Below are 23,229 nucleotides of genomic sequence, written 5' to 3'. Positions count from 1 at the left end.
CTGCTGCAGGGTAGTTAACACTCGGTATATTCTACCATCAGTAATTCATTTACTATTTTCAGGGCACTCTGTTGATTCCTGGTGCAGCACTGGCCAGCCTTTACTACAAACATTTTTCCCCTCACATAGGAACTACATGAAATTTAAAGCAAATACATACTGTATAGCAAACAAACAAACAAACAAACAAACAAACAAAACAAAAAAAAAAACACATAACAACTGTAAGACGAATTCCTTAACAACAAAACACAAGCAGCAATACTTTTGGAAAGTCCTCAAATCTGCAGTCTGCACCCTTCTTCCCTGGGATTCTTCTCCAGCTCAGTGAGTGAGTAATCAACCACAGCTTTGCAACAGTGCCTAAACTTGTGGGTTTGGCCTCTTTGTTTTGTTAAACTCAGAATTTTCCTTACAACAAAAAAAGTCCCTTTTGAGTCACATTAGGACATCTAATGTGAGGTAACCTACTGTTAAAACGTTAACATTTAACACGGGTATCACTGGTGAGTAGATTTGCAGTGCACTTTGCCTATCTCCGATAGCATGATCTGCCAGAGAACACAGCAACAAACTACAAGCAAATGCCAAAAATTCCCCACCGCTACCCTGATATCAGGAAGAACGCTGCACAGCCTCTTAACTCCTTGTTCCCAGCAGTCTGGATTCATTCAGGAAAAAGACATAGCACCAGGGGAAAATAAAATACAAAACAAAGGCCCAGAGCACAAAATTAATTCATGGAGCTCAAAATTACTCATCTATTTTAAGTCAATTAGAAACTATAAATCACATCCAAGGCTGCTCTTTGTGCATGTGAAAAATGCCTGTCTTAAATAATAAAATGTCCTTTTCAGATCTAAATTACATCTTCTATGCCATCTCACAACACAAAAGCAGGGAACAGTGAGGGCAAAAAAGAGATCTTGTGCATGTGAAGTTTGCATGAAAGCTGACAAAGAAGCAACTACATAACCTGAACAAAGGAGAAAACAAGTCTAAATTTCACAAGGAAGACAGACTACCACCCTGAAGGTGTTTTTCTGGGGTTCTCTTTACGTGTGGGTTTTTTTTCATTGTTGTTTGTTTTTTAAAGCACTGTTTTGTTAGATATGTGGAAAAGCAAGCAAACACAGAAGGCAATACACACGTGGCTTCAGGTAAAAGATAGGAAAGCACAAAAGGCAGAGGAGAAACAACCAGAGAGTGACACGTAATATTACACAGCATCGTATTTTGGCCAAGAGATTTTGGTCAGGCATGGACAAAGGTACCAGATGAGGGTTCAGAGAGGAACACAGCACAAATGTTCTGACAGCACTGGGTGGAATCAGGAGCTGGGCCACAAGCAGACGGCTGCACATTTGCAGGAGCTGTGCGCAGTTCCCCAGCCATCTCCACCACATTGCATGAACTGGATGCTGCTAAGAGGAAACCAAAATGGAAGTTCTGCCACCCTCAGCAATGAAAGTGCACTTCCACCTTGTGTGGAACATCAAGGTTTAAACCTTGTGCAGCTTTGAACCTTGCACACAGTGAAGAACATACATATCATGGGACCAGACAAGTCCAGCCCAAAGCATAAACCCAGAACCTCCAAAACACAAGATCCTCAACATTCACTGATGACATCTTCTGGTCTGCCACTACCATAGCACATTAGAAGCTAATTCAGTAGCCACTCCACACAGAGCATATAGCCTATCTTATCTATAGACATAATCTTATATTTCTGTTGCTTGGGCAATAAGACAATTCAGAGCAGTGTCTGGACCTGCTTGAAATGCCCATGGTACAGTACCAGGGTGAAGATCAGTCCCCGAAGATGCAGAGCACTGAGTAGCTCTGATGGCATCCTTAGGCTGTAAAATGACACATGGGGGGAAAAGATGCATGTATTGGAATAACAACTAAACAAGCACAACTGAGATAAAGATCTGTCAGGTCCAGCGTGAGACAGACAATCTGTGCAAGATCAGCATGGTTAAGGGCTGCTCATTGTTTTATAATGTGTTCTCTCTGCTGTGCCTCTGACCTAAATAAGAATGTCCTTGCTTTTTAGAAGACCGTTACTCAGTGGTTCCTTGCTGCTCTGTCTTGAGGAGAACTCAAGCCTTGCTGTGATAATCACAGTAAAATGTGAAGGGGTTACAACCTAAATCCCACAAATTCAGCCATCTTCTACCACAAAGAAACCAACAAAGAAACCAAAAGAAACCGAGTCCAAGACCAAAATTAAATGCCCTTGAAAAAAAATGGAAGGTGCAACGAAAGGTACCTAAGCCTATAATTGCATCAATCAAGAATTTGCAACAGACAGAGAGATGCAGTTGGAAACAGAATTGATCTTTACAGTGTTCGCTGTTACACTATGCAGTCTCTCATCATCACAAGAAATGAGGGGAGAGGGGAGGGAAAGAGTAGTTGGAGAAAAGTCAGTAAAGTAAGCCCTGCTAGAATGAAAGTAAAAGAAGTCTGTGGCCCCAGGAAGCCTACACTTATAAAACATTTCTAATGAGAACCATGCAATTTCAATAACCCTCCCTGCAGATACAACAACCACAGAACAGGAAGATAATCCTTAATAAAATCGTTCTTTCCAAAGCAGTCTGTTATGGGCATCAGTCATTAGAACTGGATTTAAGTGCCATGTGATGACTGGGACTTGGCGGTGAGCAGTCTGACCAGGCCCTTGCACCTTCTGAGCAACTGCCTTCCACTAGATCTCTCAATACTCTCTAGGGAATCACAAACACGGTTTAAGTATCCATTTCTGTTGTGGCCAGCAAGGGGAAAAAAGGAACTCCTTGCAACCATACAGCGCACATCCCATCTGTATACAGCCCTGTTGGTGCTAAGGAAGGCAATCCTGGCTCTCAAGCTTCTTGTATGGTGTTTTGGAGGAGAGACAACACCCAGCCATCATTTTTTGCTCTGCAAGACAGATTCTTCCACCAGTTCACAGACAACAGGACAAGCTTCCCCACCAGGGCTTACAGAACAGGGCAAACCCTAAGGCCAGAGCCCTTTTTTTTTTTTTTTTGGCACAAGGAGGATTTTGTGGCCCATATTCTTATGCACCTCAGTGATGATATCTACAAAGGTCATGAGACCTGCCCATAGGGCTGTCTCCTGCTGGTGCTGTAGGTGGCTTGCTCGCCACACTCCTGCCCCATTACAGCTTTTAGACAAGCAGGACATTTCCTTACAACTACTTGGGAATGCTGCTGCGGTCTGCAAACAGTCTTCAGCAAACTGAACTTTAGTTTAATTTACTTTTCAACACTTTAAAATTGTATGCAAAAAACAAACAACTTCACCTGCACTTCTTAGCTTCAATTGGAGGACCAATTGTAAAATAGTAAAACAGAGAGGCGCAAGGAAAAAGTTCTCTCTGCTTTAGTAATCTTAACTATTGACTTAACAAAGAAAAAAAAAGAAAAAAGGTTATTGCTTGATCATAAAAATCTCACATCACATTCAACAGTCAGGCAACATTTGCTTCTCTTTTATGAGTTTGGCCGTGCCTGTACAGTGACAATTTCAATAATCCACTGAAATATGAGAGCACTTTGAAATTTTCTGGAATCAAAATACAAGAGGTCACAATGATTTGTTTTTATATCCCTCCGTATAGCTATTTCAATAATGTTGTCTAAGGGAATGCAAAAGTAAAGGTTGTCTAGAGACTGAAATTTCTCATGATTCATCTCAGGCCAGAATGACCTTTCCTGCTGTTTCAAAACTGTTCTTTTTTCACTCAAAAGACCAGAAAACAACTTTTTCTATACACAGTGAAGAAATAAAAAGAGTATGTTACCATTTATAATGTCAAAATATGCAGGTCTTACCCTCTAAACGTTGGACAGAGTTTTACAAAATTATTGCTTTGGGAAGTTATCAGTGTCTCAAGATTTGATGTGTTTGCATTCTTCAAAACGTTTTGGGTGTGCCTAATACACTCGTCAAATGCCTACACGATCTATAGTTTTGTATGGTTCTGAACACGGTACGAATGACACCATGCTGAAGCAATGCCACAATCCTCAAATGAAACTAAAGCAAGTAAGAGGAACTGTCCTTGAGCTTTGTGATTACTTTTTATTATTTCAGTCCCAAACTTAAGCATTCGGTACACTGCCCTAAAGTGAGTAACAGGTTCCCTTAATGCTCCTATCGCAAGTATTCATGTGTTATTTCTAAAAACAACTTTTCAGAGCCAACTGGCAGCTCTTTAGGTTGTTGCTTTTCTCTTTCACAAGCATTCTAGCACATTTGCAGATAAGAAAGGAAGATTAGCCTCCCTAAAGGGCTTTTTACATTTCATTCAAGGTGAACAAAGCATAGAAATTTTCTTATGTACACGCGTTAACTTTACAACAGCAGGACTATATTCAAGCCTGTAAACTGAAACTGAAGATTAACAGGGGATATTTAGTAACAAAAGCTTTACCAAGCACCCTGATTGTCCTGAGCTCAGCTCAGTGCGACCTAACCAGTACCGGACGGATAATTATCGCCTATTTACCCCACAAAGGCTAATGGGTCACAGTAATGTTGGTATGTGACTGTGTATCTAATACGCGCAAACCCACGTGTGTGCGCGCACACAAACACACACATACGAAATCTCTGCCATTTTTTCCCAGTGGCCGAGTTGCTACAGTGCCCTGTTGTGCTGCGCAAGAAAGCACAGCTTCATTCCTGCTCTAGTTATTTCGCTCCCCAGGGCTTCTATGAATACAACAAATGAAATCACATGGACCGTGATATTGTCAGATCTCATAAGCAAAGCAAGATTTGGCCTGGTCATTACTAGAGCAGCAGATTTCAAATATACGCTTGAAGCAACTTACATACTTTTTGTACACCAAGTTGCAGTCACTCACTGCAGCTTCTAACATCTTCCTTTCCTCCAAATATCTGCCCGAACTGCTTCTCAGACTGAAGAAGGACTGATGAAAAAAACAGTAGTACAAATGGCAGAGATAAGAAGACAGCTGATCGGTTTAAAACAAATTGCACAGGAAGCTTGGTCACCACTATGAAATAAAGTTATTTAGGATAAGATATGCAAATAAGCCAAGGAACTGTCCAGTATGATGCTAACAGTGCAATCATATTAACCTGTTACAAAATAATTAAGAGTAATGAAATTTTGACTGCTCTTACTGTAAGCGTTAAGCTGCTCAAAATCTGTGTTTAGTTCATCTGGTGTCCCCGCTGAGAAACCCCCAGCACAGACAGACAGCATCCTTAAGGGCTGCAGCCTGCCTGCCCTACAGCCTCTCTGCACCATCAGCCACCTTGGTGCACATGACTGGTGATACAAAACAACAGCTTCCTAAAATTACTTTTAGAAGATGGAATGGAGACTCCTCTCTCTACAAACAAGCACAAAAAAAGCAGCTAATACCTAACAGCAAAACACGGTAACTCTATCTTTAAGAGGCCTCATGGCTTACAGCAGTAGAATGGCAAGTTTCCAAGAAGGTTACAATTATCAACAAAAATTCTCCCTGGTGCTTAAGAAGTACACACAGAAACAATTTTCTCAGTGCTTTGAGAAAACTGGGGCACACGTATTAAACTGGATCCTGGAAGCTAAACAGACACGTCTACATGGGGAGCGGTGACTACCCAACCTCAGGAAGCAGCTAAGAAGGAAGTATTAAACAAATTTAAAAACAAATTAGAAAAATAAATAAAGATTAAAAAAAAAATACAGAACACCCCTACTCTTTTTGATGGCATATTTAAGAATTCAGCTTTGCAAATGCTACTGGAAGGTTCAAGCTCCCAAAAGGAATAGTTGGGTGATGAAGAGCTACTGCATTCTGCCAATACATACTTGTATCCAGCTGGTTCCAATTAATAGGATACATCCTGGTGGTTGTTGGCAGCCTTCAGGCAGCTCTGACTTATGCCACAGCCCAGACTGGCAAACAGAGGACAAAGATGCTGCATAGATGGCACAAAGTCATTTCCCTCACTCTGCAGAACTGCATCAGATAGCTAAGTGGATATGAGTAGAGCAACACGATAATACCACCCTGCATAAATAAAACATCTCTGAGGTGACAATGGGAAGGTTTATGCACAAAAACTAATTATACTTATTTAAAACAGTGTCGTTTCTACCGAACCCCTGCAGTCCTACAGAGACATTGCACCAGCTCTTAGTGAAACGTACTGATTCCACTATGGCAAATACATGATACATGTATAACCAATAAGCTACACAATGACACTCTCAAGAGCAGTTTCTGAAGACGCAATTGTATAAAAACATCCAGATTCAGCCACATAAATAGCTAACATCCAAACAGATCATTGTTTTCAATGCAGAAAATCAGCTCTATTAAAGTTTTTCACCTTTCATCTGAAAATTTGTTAGGACAAGATAAAATAATTGATTACAGTAAGATCTGTAGTGTCATGGTTAAACAAGTTAAAGCGCTTCTTAAATGCAGAAGATCAATATTAAAACATTTTTAGAACTTTCTTTCAAAGTAACGTTCATACAAATTTCATGGAAGGGTAAGTTTATCCAGAAACTTGGAAATGCTGTGTGTACAAGATGTGCCAGCAGGTTCAATATTTGGAATATTAAAGGACTAGATCAGACCATAAGCCAATCAATACAGCACTAGCATGAGCAGTAAGACAGAGGATTCTGCTGCTCAAAAGGACCTTGGGAAAAAAAGGAACAAGGAGAACATCACAGAGTCAAGATGTGAGTTGCCACTTCATAATTTTTATGCTCTTTTTAGTCTATTCTCAGGGAATTTAAAAGGAATATTAATTACATATATATATATACTATATACATATATTTAATACTAAAGACAATCACTATAAATAAGGAGTAACATTCCATGAGAACATAGTTACAGCAACATCAGTCAGGGAATGGAGTAATGCAGCTGATTCAAATACTTTAGAGCTAGGCTCAGACTTCCCCCAAAATTCTGAAGCATTCAGATTCCTAAGAGTAAGAACAGTCGATTTGGCAAGCATGCTCATTAATATATTAACTAACAAGAGCCATTTTTTCTCCCCAGCTAATATATATCAAGGAGAAAACATGTAAAAGAGGCTCAAATAGCTAAATATCTCAGGCTAAAAATACCAAGAACTCTCTCAGCTGGAAGTTGTTAGCAGAGCCCTGATAAAAATAAGGAACCAGGACAGCATAAATTCTTTCCCCTCCCTGAAGAAAATGAGCTACATTTTGGAGGAAAGTATTCAAAACATAATAAAAGAGGTGACTCACTCCTATCAGTGTACTGTACACACTGGAACAGAGGGTGGGGTGGAGAAACAGGGATGCAAACTCAAGCACGGCCTCCTGGTGGGAGGAAAGAAGCAGCTCCTGGCTCCCTGCATCACCGAACCATGCTATTGCTGCCCATGGCATAGACCTGGAACAATTACTACAGTCTTGCAACACTCACAGTCTTCCCACCCTGCAGCACTTGAAAGGCAAATGGCACAGCTGAGTTTAGTCACTGCTCCTAGAGCCTGCTGCTGCTCAGATGGGATGCTCCCCCCGAGGAGCTGGAGGACCTTCCATTGGTGCTGATCCAAAACCAACTCCTTACACAATAAGATTTTAGGCTATGTCCTTTGTCCCTTACCTGTTTTCCAAGTTTATGGCGATGCTGTTAAATGAGTAAACCCAAAGTCAGATTAGTCAGCTGTGTTTTGGTTTGCAGGGCGCATATTCTGTTGTTTTTTTGTGGGTTTTTTTTGGTCTTTGCGAGCAGTCAGGGTATTGAACAGAATGAAATCCACCTCTGTTCAGCAGCTTTCTACACTCAGAGTTGATTCACATCAACTGTAAGATGGACACAGCAGCCGTGATATTTTAGGACAATTAACCCACACCTGAAATAAGAGATTCAGTCATATGTGTTTTGGATGAAAAAGGCTTAAAATACTAGAGAAACAGCATACAGAGAAATCATCTTGATAAATCCTATCACATACTGCATTAATATTTCACAATCACGTAACAGTAGATCACATTGAGTCCTACCACAGCTGAGACACTTGAACAAGTATATTTTTCAGAACCATCTCATGTATCTCCTCCCACACACCATCCAACAGAAATACAGGATGCTTTCAGCTGTGTAAGTCCTTAGTAGGTCCTCAGTGACACGAAGCATCTCAGTTTAGAAAATAAAGCAAATACCAATACAAGCCTGCCACCCTCTAGCAGATTCCATAGCCAAACATTACCTATTCTAGTAATAAAAAAAAAAAAAAACCACAGCTGAAGTTTACCTAATTTTACAAACTGCACAACATTATAAAACAAGATAGCAGTAAATCTGCCTCTAAAAAATAATTCTATTTCACTATTTCACAACTTCAGTCAGCGGCATTGTTGGACCTTAAGTAATAAATACAGAATAAATTGAGGCAAATTATTTGTGGGTTGGAAAATGGCAGTTCTTGAGTTTTGAAACTTTGGTGTAAGAAAAAATAAAAGACTACAACGTAATGACACCTCATTATATCTAGACTAAGGGATCCCATAAGAGCAACTTCTGGGTTAAATCACCACAACTACAAGAATCCTTTCTATCATTGCACAGAAGCCATGTCTGGCTCATATGTGCTGGACAGAAAAACAGGTAAACCTGCTAAAAAAACTGCTACACTGCAGGTGGAAGGAAAAAGAAATGGGATGCCCAAGGAACACATGAGCAGCCAGACACATCTCCAGATAATTCAGAAATCCACCATTATTTTATCTCCAGTCCTATGGTACAAAGAGACCATTATTTTATCTCCAGTCCTATGGTACAAAGTTCACAAAGAGGGCTCAGAGATCACTACGACATTTAGGGCAGTGTATGCATTATTTCAGAATGCTGAACATCTGGCCTGTACTCATCAAATACTTATGTTTAACTAAAGTAGCTGCTGTTCCCTTATGGGCACTGGTTCCACTTCATTCACAAAACTCCACATTAACCTCCTCTCTACCTGACAAAATCATACGCAGCCTCATGATATCCTTCACAGCCTGGCAAGGTGAACTGTTGAAACATCAACATACTGCTTCCACAACCCATGTACCCACACACAGATTAGGAAATGATAACAGGCAAGGAAACAAACCCAGCACCTAACACTACAGCAACTGGTTTGTGTTCCTTTCAGAATTACTCTGGACCAAGGACTTGGGCTGTGAAGATCCCTGATGAGCAGAAGGTGCTGCCCTTGATCACAGTCACTAAAATGTTATAGGTTTAAGGGTGCAAGGGATGCCATCCAGGGGGACCTGGACAGGCTTGAGAGGAGGGCCCATGCCAACCTCATGAAGTTCAACAAGGCCAAGTGTCAGGTACTGCACCACAGTTGGGGCAACCTCAAGCACAAATACAGGCTGGGCACAGAATGGTTTGAGAGCAGCAATGAAGAGAAGGATTTGAGGGTGTCAGTTGCTGAAAAGACTCACCATGAGCCAGCAGTGTGCACCTGCAGCCCCAAAGACCAACAGAATCCAGGGTTGCATCAAAAGAAGTGTGACTAGCAGGTGAAGGAAGGTGATTCTGCTCCTCTACTCCGCTCTCATGGGGCCCTGTCTGGAGTACTGCATCCAGTTCTGTAGCCCCAGTACAAGAAGGACATGGAGCTGATGGAGAGGGTCCAGAGGAGGGCTGTGAAGATGATCAGAAGGCTGGAGCACCTCTCCCACAGGGACAGGTTGAGAGAACTGGGGATCTTCAGCCTGGAGAAGAGAAGGCTCAGGGGTGAGGAGATCTTATAGTGACCTTACAGTACCCAAAGGGGGGTTACAGAAAAGCTGGAGAGGAACTTTTGTAAGGGCATGTAGCAACAGGAATAAGAGAAATGGCTTTAAAGGGGAAGATTTAAAGGTAGGTTTAGACTAGATATTAGGAAGATATTCTTTACAGTGAGGCTGGTGGGACACTGGAACTGGTTGCCCAGTGAGGCTGTGGATGCTCTCTGGAAGCATTCAGTGCCAGGCTGGATGGGGCTTTGAGCAACCTGGTCTAGAGGGAGGTGTCCCTGCCTATAGCAGCGGGGTTGGAACTACATGATCTTAAATGTGTCTTCCAACACAAACCATTCTACAATTCTATGACACTGTAAGGCTGTACCGTATCTCTATATAGCATCACTCGCTAAACCAAACTGACATAGCAGGAGGGTGGGGGGAAACCAAGCAAACAAAAGAGGAGAAACCTTTAGGGCACAAATGCTTCTTCAGGTCACCTGGGCTGCCGGAAGGGAAGAAAAAACTCTTATCTTTTTGGATAAGCTTGTGTCAATTGCCAGGGGCTATCCAGGGAAACACACCGAGAAAAGCTTTTCGGAGGAATCAGATGAAGCTTGTTTTACTGGATAAGCATCAGGGGAGTTGTACATTCCTAGTCAGAAAAAATTACATATACAGACAGCTTTTGTTATCTTCAGATGCTTTCTTTCAAATTGCTTTAGGTCTGAACAAATGCTTTGCTTTAAAAAGTTTGGTTGTTGGCTGCTCCAGTCATGGCTCCCTAAGAGAATGGTATCACAGGAGCTGAACATAAAATCAGCCTTGGTGTGGCAATTGCAGTTATTACATAACAGACCATACCCAGGCCGTAGGTAGGAATGGGGAATTTAAGGATTCCATTCAAAGAGGCAGGACAAGAGAATGAGGATACAACTAAATAAGCTAAGAAGTGGATGAAGAGTGCAGTCAGCCTACGAACTCTGACAATGCCTCTTCTAATTTTATTCCATACTTAAATAAGATAAAATTGATTCAAATCAACTTTTTCCTATGTTTCAATGAAAGCAGATTTCGTACAGTTAACTGTTCTGAGGACAAAGATCCGAACTTTGCCTTCCAAGCTTGAGCATAAACGCATGCACCAAAATGGAAAGATAGTACACTCGACTTTCAACTGTAAAAATGCAATTGTCATCTTTCTTTATTTATGTTAATTCCTCAAATATGCCATTGTGCTGCTAAAACAGAATTCAAGGTGAGTTGTGGCCAGAGTCACAGGAATGGTTTTAAGCTCATCTGGCACCAATAGGGAATCACAGAAGCAAAATGAATGCGACATTTCTATTTGATACACAGGAACTACTTAGCCAAATTATATCACTGGTCTCTCCGATTCAGCTTCTTGTTTTCATTTCCAGCCCTTCTGGAATGCTTCAAATAAAGTATTAGAGACCTGAAGCATGTATGACACTGTTACAGGTTAGGTTTCCTTTTACTTCACTTGTATTTCCACTTGTCTCTGGAACTGCTGAGAATTTCCATGTTTTCTCCCAGAGAGACAACTATGCTCACCTAACTAAGTACAAAACCGTTCTCAGAATCTAAGTTCTTCTCCATAACAATATGCTATGCCAGAGAGCTCTTAACTTCAAATAGTCATTGTGTATTGATTGTATACGTTTTGCAAAACTGAAATTAAACAAACACCAAAATAAGTTTTCGGCATTTCCTCTGTGTATTAACTCTTGTATTCACAAAGTTCACTTTGCAACACCTTCTCTTTTGCTTTGCACACACGAGCTTTTAATCACTGTGTGAGTGAGTCCAGGCCGCAGTGGTGTATCACATAGCTAATAAAAATAACATGATAGACAGAGGTAACACTGCAAGATGAGAAAATGAGTACAATTTCAGCATGTGCATAAACAAACCCAATTTGTTTCAGAACATGTGGCTATAGCAGAAGACATCCAATTACTGGAGCTGAGCATTTCGTGTGCTTTAGAAGTGAAAATAAAGGTTCCTATAGGTGTACTTTCTTCACTGCCAGTTAACTGAGATCCAAAACAATGTATGCAGCAGCTTGGATGTTTCAACAAAGAAAGAAAAATTAATTTTTAGCTTTGCATGAGGTGTATTTCAACTGACTGGGTTCCTAAGGGTCAGGATGATGTACAAGACTAACCAACACATTGCCATGACTCTCCTATAGTCACAGAATCGTTGAAGCTGCAAAAAGCATCAAAGAGCAACACATCTAACCTGTCAAGTTCCCATCTTTAAACTATGCCCTTAAGGATTATGAACCTCATGACTACCTCCAGGGCTGGGGACTTCACCATTCTCTAGGGAACCTGTTGCAATGTCTGACCGCTCACCCTGAGATATAATTCTTCCTAACATCCAATCCAAACTTCTGCACAAACTGAGTTGTTGATACCGTCTGCAGTTTTCAGCATGTGTTTGTGAAAGAGACTAAAACAGAGAAAAGGCATCCTGAAAATCTGCTGTGTGCATGGTTGCAAGCTTTCAAATGCATTTGTTTAGCTGACAGTCTGAATATTAAAACATCGGTGTCTTTTTTCAACTTTCTAAAGTATTTTACAAGAGATACTAAATAGCGGTATGAGTGAAACTCTGATAAATAGAGATCTATGGCACTGCCAGGTAACAGTAAGTACAGCTTTATGAAAACAAGACATATTTCATTATTCTATTTTTATTTATTTTTTGTTTTTTGTTTTTTTAATAGACAGATAATAACACACAGAATTGGATACTAACACAAGGCAGCTGCAAAGTGTTTTATTTTTCCAAATTTTGAATAATTAACTACAGACTTTCAGAGCTGTTTGGAGAATATTGGGAAAGATTTAAAAGCAGCTTTCAAAATGACTAGAATGTGAAAATACACACCTCCAGTATTCCAGTCTGATTTTGTATTAATTATCTATTAAAAATCTTCTGTGAAAACATGATGTGCTTTTCATTCACTTTTTATAGCTTCCCCAACCATAACTCAACTAATCGTTTGAGCTGCATCTTCAAAGAGAGTTTTCTTCAGGTTCTGCTGCACTGTATTATTTCTAAAAAGATTTTAAAATACACAAAACTAGGTTTTATAGTTACACAGCTCAACAGATATTAGTCTCATAAGAGTAAACATCTCTTTTACAAAGACTTAGATGTACAGATAGCAAAATTAAAAGTGACAGTGAATTTCAGTAACTGCAACAGAAGTCAAAAACACCAATGTGTACCTTTCAGATGTGCTTGTCAAGCATTACTGTTACTAGAGGCATATTTTCGCATTTCTCGAGTGTTTGGGTTTGTTGTTTTGTTTTTTTTTTATCTTCTGATGTGAAGCTTTCCTTTATCTTTCTGAGCCTTGTATTTTCTTACATACTGTCCTGTGCACAAGCACTGCGTGTTTATTTGTTGATCACGTACTTTTCCTGCTTCAACTCAGAAAACCAACTTCCATTTGTATTATTTCACAACATACACTCAACAGACAGGAAAAACAAACTTAATTCCCCAGGACAGGAAATACGCCTTTAAGTTTGTAAAACATCCTCTCCACATACAGCACTCTATAAATATTTCATCAATACTGCTATCGCCCCAGAAGTTTTCTGATCTACAGGATGGGGCTGAGAAAAGCAGAGACTATGAATGCAGGAGCTGCTGAGCTGCAGGTTAACCAGTTTTAGGAAGCACTCCCTGAAGGTGCAATAAATTCAGACAGTTTTTCACTATACTACTCAAAGGCCTTGACTTGCAATTCACATTTCAAGGCAGATTAAACAATATACATTGATTCAGGAGAGTTTTAATAATAAACAATTAAAGGAGACAAAGAGTTCAAGAGGCTGTCGATGGGAGCCATAACCTTCACTTCTCAGGCAGTTTCAGATTCAGCAGGGTGCTTCATTATTCCTGACACACCTGATGAAATTTCATTAACGCACCCACACTCCCTACCTAACAAATAGCTTTTATCAACACCCCACTACCACCTTGCTCCAAAGGATGACACAAACAGAAAGAAGTAGAGCCATCCACAGCAAACCTCTCCTCTTTAGCAGTTGTTGGAGAGGAATGGCAAATGAAGTGCTAAAAAAGAGGAAAGCAAAGGACTTTTTTTAAATCAAATCTCAATGTTGCAATTACCACTATTTGACAAAGCACTACAACTTCTGTAGCATGAGCAACAGATAGAATCCTTACTTTCAGTCTCATAAATCAGTGAATATTTATGACACAATCATACAGCCTGTCAGCCAAATGATCCATTTTGTCCTGAGACTGTCAAGAACAACATATTTATTAAGGAATTATAGTTCAGTTCCTCTACTCAAATATTTTCCTTTGGAAAGCACAAACTTTCCCAATGAAAGCCTGCAATATGCCAACATGACAGCATAGGCTAGTTCAAGTTGCCACTGATTTTACTCTAATTTAACCAACAAAACAGTCTCCAAGACTAGCTGCCAGTTTTTATGAACATTAAGGTGGTTATCACGGAAAACAAACAGTACAGATGATATCTATTTTCTTCAAACTACCAACAGACACACTTAATCCCAACAATGGAACATTATTAATTTTCCAGGCTTGTTAGATGGATTTAAAAAGCACATCTCCTAACAGCAGGACATTTTCAGTATCAACATAAAATTATAAGTATATACATATATATGAAATCTTATAGAGATATCTATAGAATCGCAATTGTTTGTATTGCAGGTATTGGAAGTGAATATAAAGCATGGGATGCCCAAAATTACAATGTGACTGTAACTTGCTACATTAATTGCTTAAAATTCTCTCCCTGACAGAAATTTCCTCTGCCTTACAAAGACGACCCTTTCCTTCGGGATTGCAGAAAGTAAAGAAACAAAATAACATTCACTTCAAGGAGTGTCCAACTTAAAAAAAGGAGAAACTGCAGCACTGCTAGGCTCCTCTGGCTGCAGGGACAGGCCCAGGATTCAGGACTGCCTGATAACAAATCGAACTATGTGTACCACTTCAATTAGGTGAAGCCTGCCTAAACCTTTTCTTTTTTTATGTCACCAGCTGGTACCTGTTGTTCTGGGTTCACCACAGCTTGTTTTCCTGCCTGAACCACAGGGAACCCAGAGTTTGAGAACAACATGCCCTGAACTCCCTGAATGGCCTCACCTAGCACAGAGGCCTCAAGCATTGACACAGTGCCTCTGTGGAGCAAGTCCCAAACCTGGATGCCTTAAATTGCCACCAGTAAAATGCCAGTGAGACTTTAACCACAGAGCTGCAAAAGCCGAAAAACAAGATCTGAGCTTATTTACCCCTACAGATTAAACTCAAATTCACACCCCCACCACTATACAGAAAAGTAAGTGTGATGAAGGTAACCAGAAATGAGCTGCCCAGCTTCTCTGTCCTGCTGTCAGAGTGCTCATATGATGAGCAGAAGTCATAATTTTGGCCTGTTTGCACATATTATATTCTCTTATGTGTGTGGTGGTAGGGGGGGAGGGGTGGGGGAGGAAAGAAGGAAACAGAAGCCTTAAAATGCCACAGCATGTATTAAAAAACACACACACAAAATATATATATTAGGAAATTTAATACAGACATCGCTCTTGCTACCATAGAAGACAATTCCTGAAACAAATTCAAGAACAACTTCCAAATACAAAGATAAGAGCAAGCCAACATAAGTCAGTCCAGGGAAAGAACCAGACAGCTCAATTTTGTTTATTTAGAAAGGTGGATGAACACAGGATAAAAAGGAACTGTTATTAAGCTACCCCCTTGTTAGGATGCAAGAGTTTTGACTCTTGGCCTATCACGACATTGACACAAGCAAAGGAAACCACCATAAAATTTAAAAATGGCATACAGCTGCTTGGAAAAAGAAATAATAATTGAAGAGCCATTATCAGTGTGTTTCTAAAAATGAGAGGACATTTCAAGAAAGCTCTTGCTGTCCTAAACAAATTCCATTAAAAGATCTTCATTAATGAGTTGTATGTAGGATCTACGCTGCTGTATTTCTAAGCTGGGAAAGATTATGAGCCCTTACAGGGCAACAAAATGGGTAAGGAAAGTTAATAAGAGAAAATTCAATACACACAAATGTAAAGTACTGTGCTCAGGAATAAGAAATCAAATGCACAAATATGAAATGGAGAATAATTGGCAAGGCAGCAGTATTATAAAAAGAACCTGGAGGGCATGTGGACTGCAAAATGGATTATTTAAAAAAGAAAGAAAAAAACAGGCAAGCATTCTAGGCAGTATTAGTGACAATGTTTATATATAAAACCAAGCAGTATGTATTATATTAAAGAAGAGGTTATTATTTTATTCTGCTCAGTTCTATCCTTTGGTCTGAACATTATACTTCTAAGATGCAGAAAAGCCAGAAAGAGTTCCCTGGCAATAACTGAAGGTTTGGAGTAAATGAAGGCTCACCACAAAAAAAAAAAAAAAAAAAAAATCTCATTTTTTTTCCACCAAAACAAAGACTCAATGGAAATAAGCAAGAAAAATGATAGGATGTCATTCTCTTATTGCTGCCACCTTTCTACTTAGAGTACGAGTTCTCACCAGTTACCTACCTGTAACTGCGAGAGAAATACCCCAAGGCTTACAGAGATCAGGATTTCTGAATGAACTTGCCTGCTGTTAATCTGAGGAACACCTCTCTTAGTAGATAAAATAACAGCTACTATCTGACCATTATTTACCTTTAGCAACTTGAACACAAGACGTCTGTGCCTCAACCAGGCAGACACCAGAGAAGAAACTCCAGCTCCAATGCAACCTCCTTTCTGTTCTTTTGCACATCCAGGGAACAGCGGCCAAGCGGCCCTAACCACGAGCACTACTGCTGAAAAACCCTCAGGCTGCAGCTACGGGACTGTTCATGGAGAAGACCTACCCACCTCAATATGTTCCTCAGGATTGTGCCCTCTTCTACACCTGCTATGTGTGTGCATGGAAGGATCACCATTAAGTGTCTCTCCCCAAATGCAATGCTATTGTGAATCATACGATCATATATTTTTAGCCTCAAACAGACAGCAGGCTCCAGGATGTGGTATAATGTCAGGCTGCTGCAGGAGGACAGTCTGTGAGTCTGCAACTGCATCCTCCTGCAGTAACCTCACAGCATAATCCATCACTGACACTATTCTCCTGTGGGTGGGCCAGAGGATTGCTCTGTATCACAGGAAAGCCATTCGAAACAAACTTCACACAATGAGGTGAATAATTTTCAGTTCCTCATCTTCTGGATTCTCAGCATCATAAAATGGCATGTTTCAGGCTTACATTTAGTCATAATAGAGACTGTGGAAGCTATATATATGTGTTAGTAGCTTATGTAGTGCTCTGAAATAAAAATTAAAACAATAATAATGGTAACATGAGGCTACACATCCCAAATTGAGCAGCCAATAATCAGTGAGTATTTCTGCCTTTCACCTTTCTTAGTCCTACTGCCATTGCTAAAACCAGGTTGACACATACCTTCTTGGGTTTGTGGGACTTAAATCCCATGGCAATGGGCAAAGAAGCTCCATATTCCTCCTCCACTAGTACAGTGAAATGGCAAGTAAAACTACGAGACATTTACTGAAGGAAAATGAAGCAGCAAATAATTAAATGGTGACTCATTACAAAAACAATATTCTGCACAACAAAAATGTAAAGCTCTTTCTGACAAAAAATAGTAAATCAATGGACATGCAAATGAGGATAAAGTGAGAACTGTGGTTACCATGCAGCCATACTTTCCAATTTATAAGAAAGCCACTGGGAAGGCAAGATGAACATTCAAAACTTAGATAAGTAGACATGCCATTTTCTGCTTTTGGAAGACAAGTTCAGTCTTTCCGTGCCAGTGTTCTCTCACATGGCAACCTGTACAAACCTCAAGTTTCAATACCCTCACACCTTTGCCACTTCAGCTAACTCAGTATTTCACAGCTGTTTGTAGGTTGCATCTCCAATTTAGGCATTTCACCACCATCTTCCCAGCCAGTTGCTGGCAGCAGAGGAATGGCAATCCTTCAGCACCCAAACTCAACAAAACCCTTCCACTTCCTGACCTTCTTCAAGGCACCCTCTGTCCCTTGATCCACCTATGACTCCAGTTCTAGCCTCGATAGCCTCACAGACCTCCTTAACCCTTCTCTGCCTGCCCACCCTCACACTCCATCTTCTCAGCATGCCCCATCTCCAGCACACACCCAACCTTTCACACCAATGCTGCTTTTCCACATCCCTGGCCAATGCACCTTGTCCCAGCTCTGAGCAGAAGCCTGCTCCTCGTCTCAAGGTGATTGCAGACCCCGGTGGGCACGGGCACTCTTGCACACTGAAACCCATTCACAGGTCATGTCCCGAAGCACTCCCGGCACAGATAAAATATGCAGAGATTAGGACCGCAAGCCCTAGGCACATGCAAATCGCTTTCAGAAAGGCTGCATCCTGGCTAAACTCAGGTGCTTTGTCATGCAAACAGGAAAAGGCACATCCCTGGAATAAAATCCGACGTCCATTCTCAACCAAATCTGTCAATCAAAGAGGAGAGGTGCTACTGCTCGTCCACCATAAAAGTTGTGAGAGCTTTGGAACGCTGGAAAATACATCTTTTCTTTGTCTGATTTTGAAAACGTGCCAGAGCATTTCAGCTGAAACTTTAAGAACACCGAAATCAAACAAAGCAGCACGAGGCTTATATGTGCTGCAGTACATTTTCCACAGGTAAAGCCTGGTGAAGTCATAAAAATCTTGTTTGGCTACTTCAGTACTTGCAAAGCTATCGTATGTATGCCTATAATTCCAGCACAATGAATTATTAATATATACTGGTTTCCGTTAATTACTGTCTCCTCCAGGAAGACTTAATTATCTCTTAACCAAGCCCAAACCATGCTCGCTGTAGCCCAGGGTGCATCTGCGGCACCCAGCGGGGCTGAGCGGCCTCCAGCAGTCCCTGCTCTTCAGCAGCATTAGTTTGTGTGGTGGCAGAGCCCAATAAAGTGCAACTGCACGCTTCAGTGTTAAAAAAGTTAAGGAAAAGCACAGGAAAAAAAATAACACAAAAACTGTAGGAAGACCAAACAAGCAGAGGAATCACTGTTGAAACTGAACTTTTAACCCTTGGTACAGGAGTAGTAAAGTGCTTTTATACACAAACAAGAAGTTGGGAGCGTATTTCACAGTTACGCAGATGTACATTTCTATGGGCAACTCCAGCTACTGCTCTGTCAGTATCTGTTAAATCTACAGTGCAAAGCCAATTATTCTTAAAGGGCCTGAAGTGCAGCATACACATCTTTTGGAATGCCTTCATACGCTCTCCAAGTAACCTGTATGCAGTACAAAAGAACATCCAAAACACAGTGATCAACAGCAAGTACTGAGAAACCTTTACTCCATCCAGAACCTTCTCCTCTGCGCCTTTCCCAACAAACAAGCATGTTCTTCTGAAGCAGACTGCCAGCCCTGCAAACTTCATGATGTCCAATGCAGTTGTGAAACACTTCCCAAGAATTAAACATGATGGATGAAATCAGTGAACAAGCATCAAACGTGAATTTTGTAATGGAGTGCAGGCTAAAGTACCAATTTTGCTTTCCAATGGAAGAAAAAAGAGAAAGAGAGAGAGAGAGAGATCACTGTGTCCTCCACCACCTAAAACCTGAAAAACTAGCTCACCATTTCTCAGGGAGGAGCAGAAAATTTATCAGGGCTGACAATTAATTTCATTCCATATCTTACTTCTAATGTAGCTTGTGAGCATTGTAGTGGAGATGGATAACCTCGCTAATTTATTACTGTAAAATCATGCAATGGTATCTCTACAAATTTGAAGAAAAAGGAAAAAGAAAAATCAAAAGAAATATATCCAAAAACCTACATGTCTTTGAAAGCCCCAGGAAATCTGTTTTTCTAAGCAGTGGTAGAATGAAATGAGAGAATCATTGGTCAGTTGTCCCCTGTTTATGGAGAACCCCATTGGCACCAAAAGAAACCTGACATAATTTGTGTAAATTTTGCGCCGCTTTCCTGCTGGGGAAGAGATATAAATCCAGGCAGGCAACCACACTATTCATAAACGAGCCATTCAGGCACACCAACCAACACAAACCTGAGGGAAACAAGAAGCAGCAAGCATGATGGAAATGAGAAAAACGCCCATCTCCCCTCACACAACCAACTGGTGAGATCAAACTGGGAAGATGTTTGCATCAGCAAAGCTGCTGTGACAGCAGCAACCAAGTGGTCCCACTTTCTGGAGGTCACCTGCCTTGCCAAAATGAAGAGCAATCAACCACTGACCCCAATGGTTGCTGTCGTGTTATTACTTTGATCATGCATCTTTTGGTATCTAAAGGAAATCACAGCTGATAGTCACCTGGTAATTAGGGAACAAAATCTGCATGACTGCTGAGCACCAACAAAGCAAAGGCATCTTGGGGGGGAAAAAAAGAAAAGAAAAAAAAAAGATGGAAGACCACTGAAAGATCAGAGCAACCCAATTCTTTCAGAATTACCATTTGCTTATGGCGTATGCGTGGTTTTTTTGTTGTTGTTTATTTGTTTCTGGTAGTTTTCTACTTGTATTTGCTAACTTTAAGCATTATTTATAGGTGAATAGCTCTATTTCCAGATCCCCATGAAAGTGCTGTTGGAAAGGACGCATGACAAGACACACAAAGTAGTGTGGTCCTACCCTTCTTCCTCCGAGACTAGAAGTTTAGAAAGTTCAGCTATTCAGTTAAATGACAGGGAGTTCAAATTCCTTAACCCAAATTAATCAGATTTTATGGAATATAGAAAGTGTATTTGCCACAAAGAGACAACAAAGGATGCTATAAAGAAATTTAGCCTTTTTCCTCCCACAGCATACATGGAGTCTTGTCTGTCCCTGTCCAAGTCTGGACAGTGGAAGAGGCGCTGCTGGAACACAATTGTCCTGCCCACCATGAGGTAGGGACAGCCCAAACCCAAAGCAAAGCATAGATGCTCCAGAATAGGAGAAATGGGAGAAACAGCACCTTTTTTCTCTGCTCTTTGCAGGCATGGTGCCTTCATTGTAGCACTTTTCAAGCAGCGCCATTCTGTACATCTCAGGTACAGAACCCAGTATTATTCCTTGTTAAGCTATATAGTACAGGCAATTCACCCCAAAAGTAGGGTGGGAGGGGCAAAGAGAAAGACTGTGGAATGAACGTTGCTTTGGAACTGATAATTTGCCAGCGGGTACTGTAAATGACTTGCAAAACTTGTTCACTTTATTTAATAGAGATGACATAACCTCAAACGACATAAATATTAAAGGCGGCACACAGTGAGATACCACATTAGAAACATATTTGGGACTGAACTGGTCTGTAAAATACAAGATATATTGCATCTCAGGCTCTGAAAGAAAATGCAAGCAGCACACACAGCTTCCACACAGGTAAAATGCTCCTCAGGAACCTCCTCGCACGCTCACATGTCCGTGCCAAGAACACGTGTGTTCTGCACAGCGAGGCACCCAGACCACATTGCGCTTACTCAGTCATTGCAAGTGCATTCAGATCTGCCACTGGCTGCTCCATTTGGCTATATCAGCCTCAAAGAGACATGACAAAGTTGCACGTTTGGCTCTAAAAACTTTGAAAATTTACATTAAACACGGTTATAATCCTGTTCTTCTTGACTAAGTGACTGCCTAATATATCAGACATATATGTTTTCTCCGTGGTTTCCAAATGGACCAAATCTAATGCAGAAGTCAGGGCTGTGTTTTCAGAGAGCTTTAATCCGATGGTGACTTTTTGGAGCAGAGCAAGAACTCGTGCATCACCTCGGGAGCAGCACTGTACAACTGTGCAACAGCATCACAGGGAAAATCATGCAACCCCCCAAGAAAAGTACGAGCACCGCGCAACGATGGAATCCGCTCTGCTAGGGGATAAGTTGAAAGGATGGGATAGAAGGAATAAATCTGGAGGGTACGCTGTGTAACGGTTTTCATCAGACACCAGGGGAAAAAACCATCCTTAAAAGACGGCTGAGGAGCACTGGGAGATGGAGGGATACTGCTGAGAGATGAAGGGGTCCTTCTGAGCTCCTGGCTAAGCACGTCGCTACCCGGTGCTCCCCGCCCGTGCCCTGGCACAGCCCATCCCGGCTCCGCAGCGCGGAACCCGTCGGCGCGCAGCCCGCTGTCCGCGCCGCGAGTGGGAGCCGGCGTCCGCAAATCGAACAGCACCATCTAGCAGGGCCCCGCAACTTTGCCGAGCAGGGCAGATACTTCTCAGCAATACGGCGGCTCGGCAGCCCTGCCTGCAAAAGTAGTGCGCCTTCTCGCACCGCACACGCCGTTACGATGGCTGGAAGACGGAAGACGAACCGGCCGCAGGGCGAGCACAGGGGCTGCAGGCGCTGCGAACGTCCCGCTCCGGGCTCGGAGCGGAGCATCGCGGCTGTGCCCCACGGCGCGGGGTGCGCTGCCCCGACCCGCAACTCCCCGGCGGAGCGCGGCCGCCCCGCACCGCAGTCTCCCGCAGCGTGTCGGAGCGCTCCGCCCTTACACCGCCCGCAGACACCAGTTGCTCGGCCCCGCGGCTCCGGAGGCGGGCGCCGGCCGGACGAGGCGGCCGCTAAAGCGCAAACTTTCGGAGGCGGCTGGGCACGCCGCTCCCCGGGGCTCGGCGTCGCGGCGCTCCCGGCCCGGCGCAGCGCGGTCCCGGCCCGAAGTTGTGAGCCGGTCCCCGCCGTCGCTCCTCGCCCCGCAGCCGCCGCTTTGTTCCCCACTCGTCCCCGCTCCGCCCGCTCCCGGCCCCGCCGAGCGCAGCCCGGGGCGCCGCACCCCCAGCGAGGGGCAGCGCGGGGCAGCGCGGGTCCCGCTCCGACCGCTCCCCGGCTCCGACCGCTCCCCGCGGCCCGAGCGCGGCCGCCCCCGTCGGAAAGTTGTTGTGCGCGGGGCCGGGGGCGGCGTCGTAGCCGTACTCACTTCTCCCGGGCCTGGCTGTCGGACGGGACGCTGCTGTTGCTCTTGCCTTTGCCGTACATGCCTGCGGAGAGCTCCGACTGTCACGCACCTGTCAACCCATCACAGCCTCCCCGGGAACAGCCCCGTCGCCATGGCGACGCCGCCACACACACAGCCCATTGGCCGGCCCGGGACGAGGCCCCGCCCCCCCGCGCCGTGACGGGCAGGCGGGAGCCGGGCGGGCTGCAACCTCCTCCCCCCCGCCTCCCTCCCCCCCCCGGCCCCTTCTCCTCCCTCCTCCTCCTCCCCCCTCCCCGCTCGCGCTCTCCCTTCCCCGGCGCAAGGGGGAATTAGAAACGGTTCTAGAAGGATTTTAAACAACTGGCTGTTCCGAGCGACCGACACCCGCCCGCCGCCGCTGCCGCCGAGGGGGGAGCGCGGCGGCGAGAGGCAAAACGCGGAGCGGATTCAGCCGGCG

General features: G+C 42.8%; 1 protein-coding gene across 7 annotated transcripts in view; it reads right to left on the bottom strand.

Moving 5' to 3' along the window:
• SSBP2 (single stranded DNA binding protein 2) overlaps nucleotides 1-22,847 on the bottom strand; it is a 157,069-nt gene extending 134,222 nt beyond the window's left edge. For all 7 annotated transcript variants that reach the window (XM_015849770.3, XM_015849771.3, XM_015849772.3 and 4 more), the window contains exon 1: nucleotides 22,773-22,847. In XM_015849770.3, coding sequence (XP_015705256.1) covers nucleotides 22,773-22,831 — 59 coding nt within the window. In that variant the 5' untranslated portion in view covers nucleotides 22,832-22,847. The remainder of the gene's footprint in view (nucleotides 1-22,772) is intronic.
• Nucleotides 22,848-23,229: the final 382 nt, after the last annotated feature.

The sequence above is a fragment of the Coturnix japonica genome, chromosome Z, assembly GCF_054131305.1.
Source record: "Coturnix japonica strain WE chromosome Z, WE-NBRP24, whole genome shotgun sequence".
Classification (NCBI taxonomy): Eukaryota; Metazoa; Chordata; class Aves; order Galliformes; family Phasianidae; genus Coturnix; species Coturnix japonica.
Note: the sequence above shows the minus strand (reverse complement) of the source record. Positions and strands in the feature narration are given on the sequence as shown.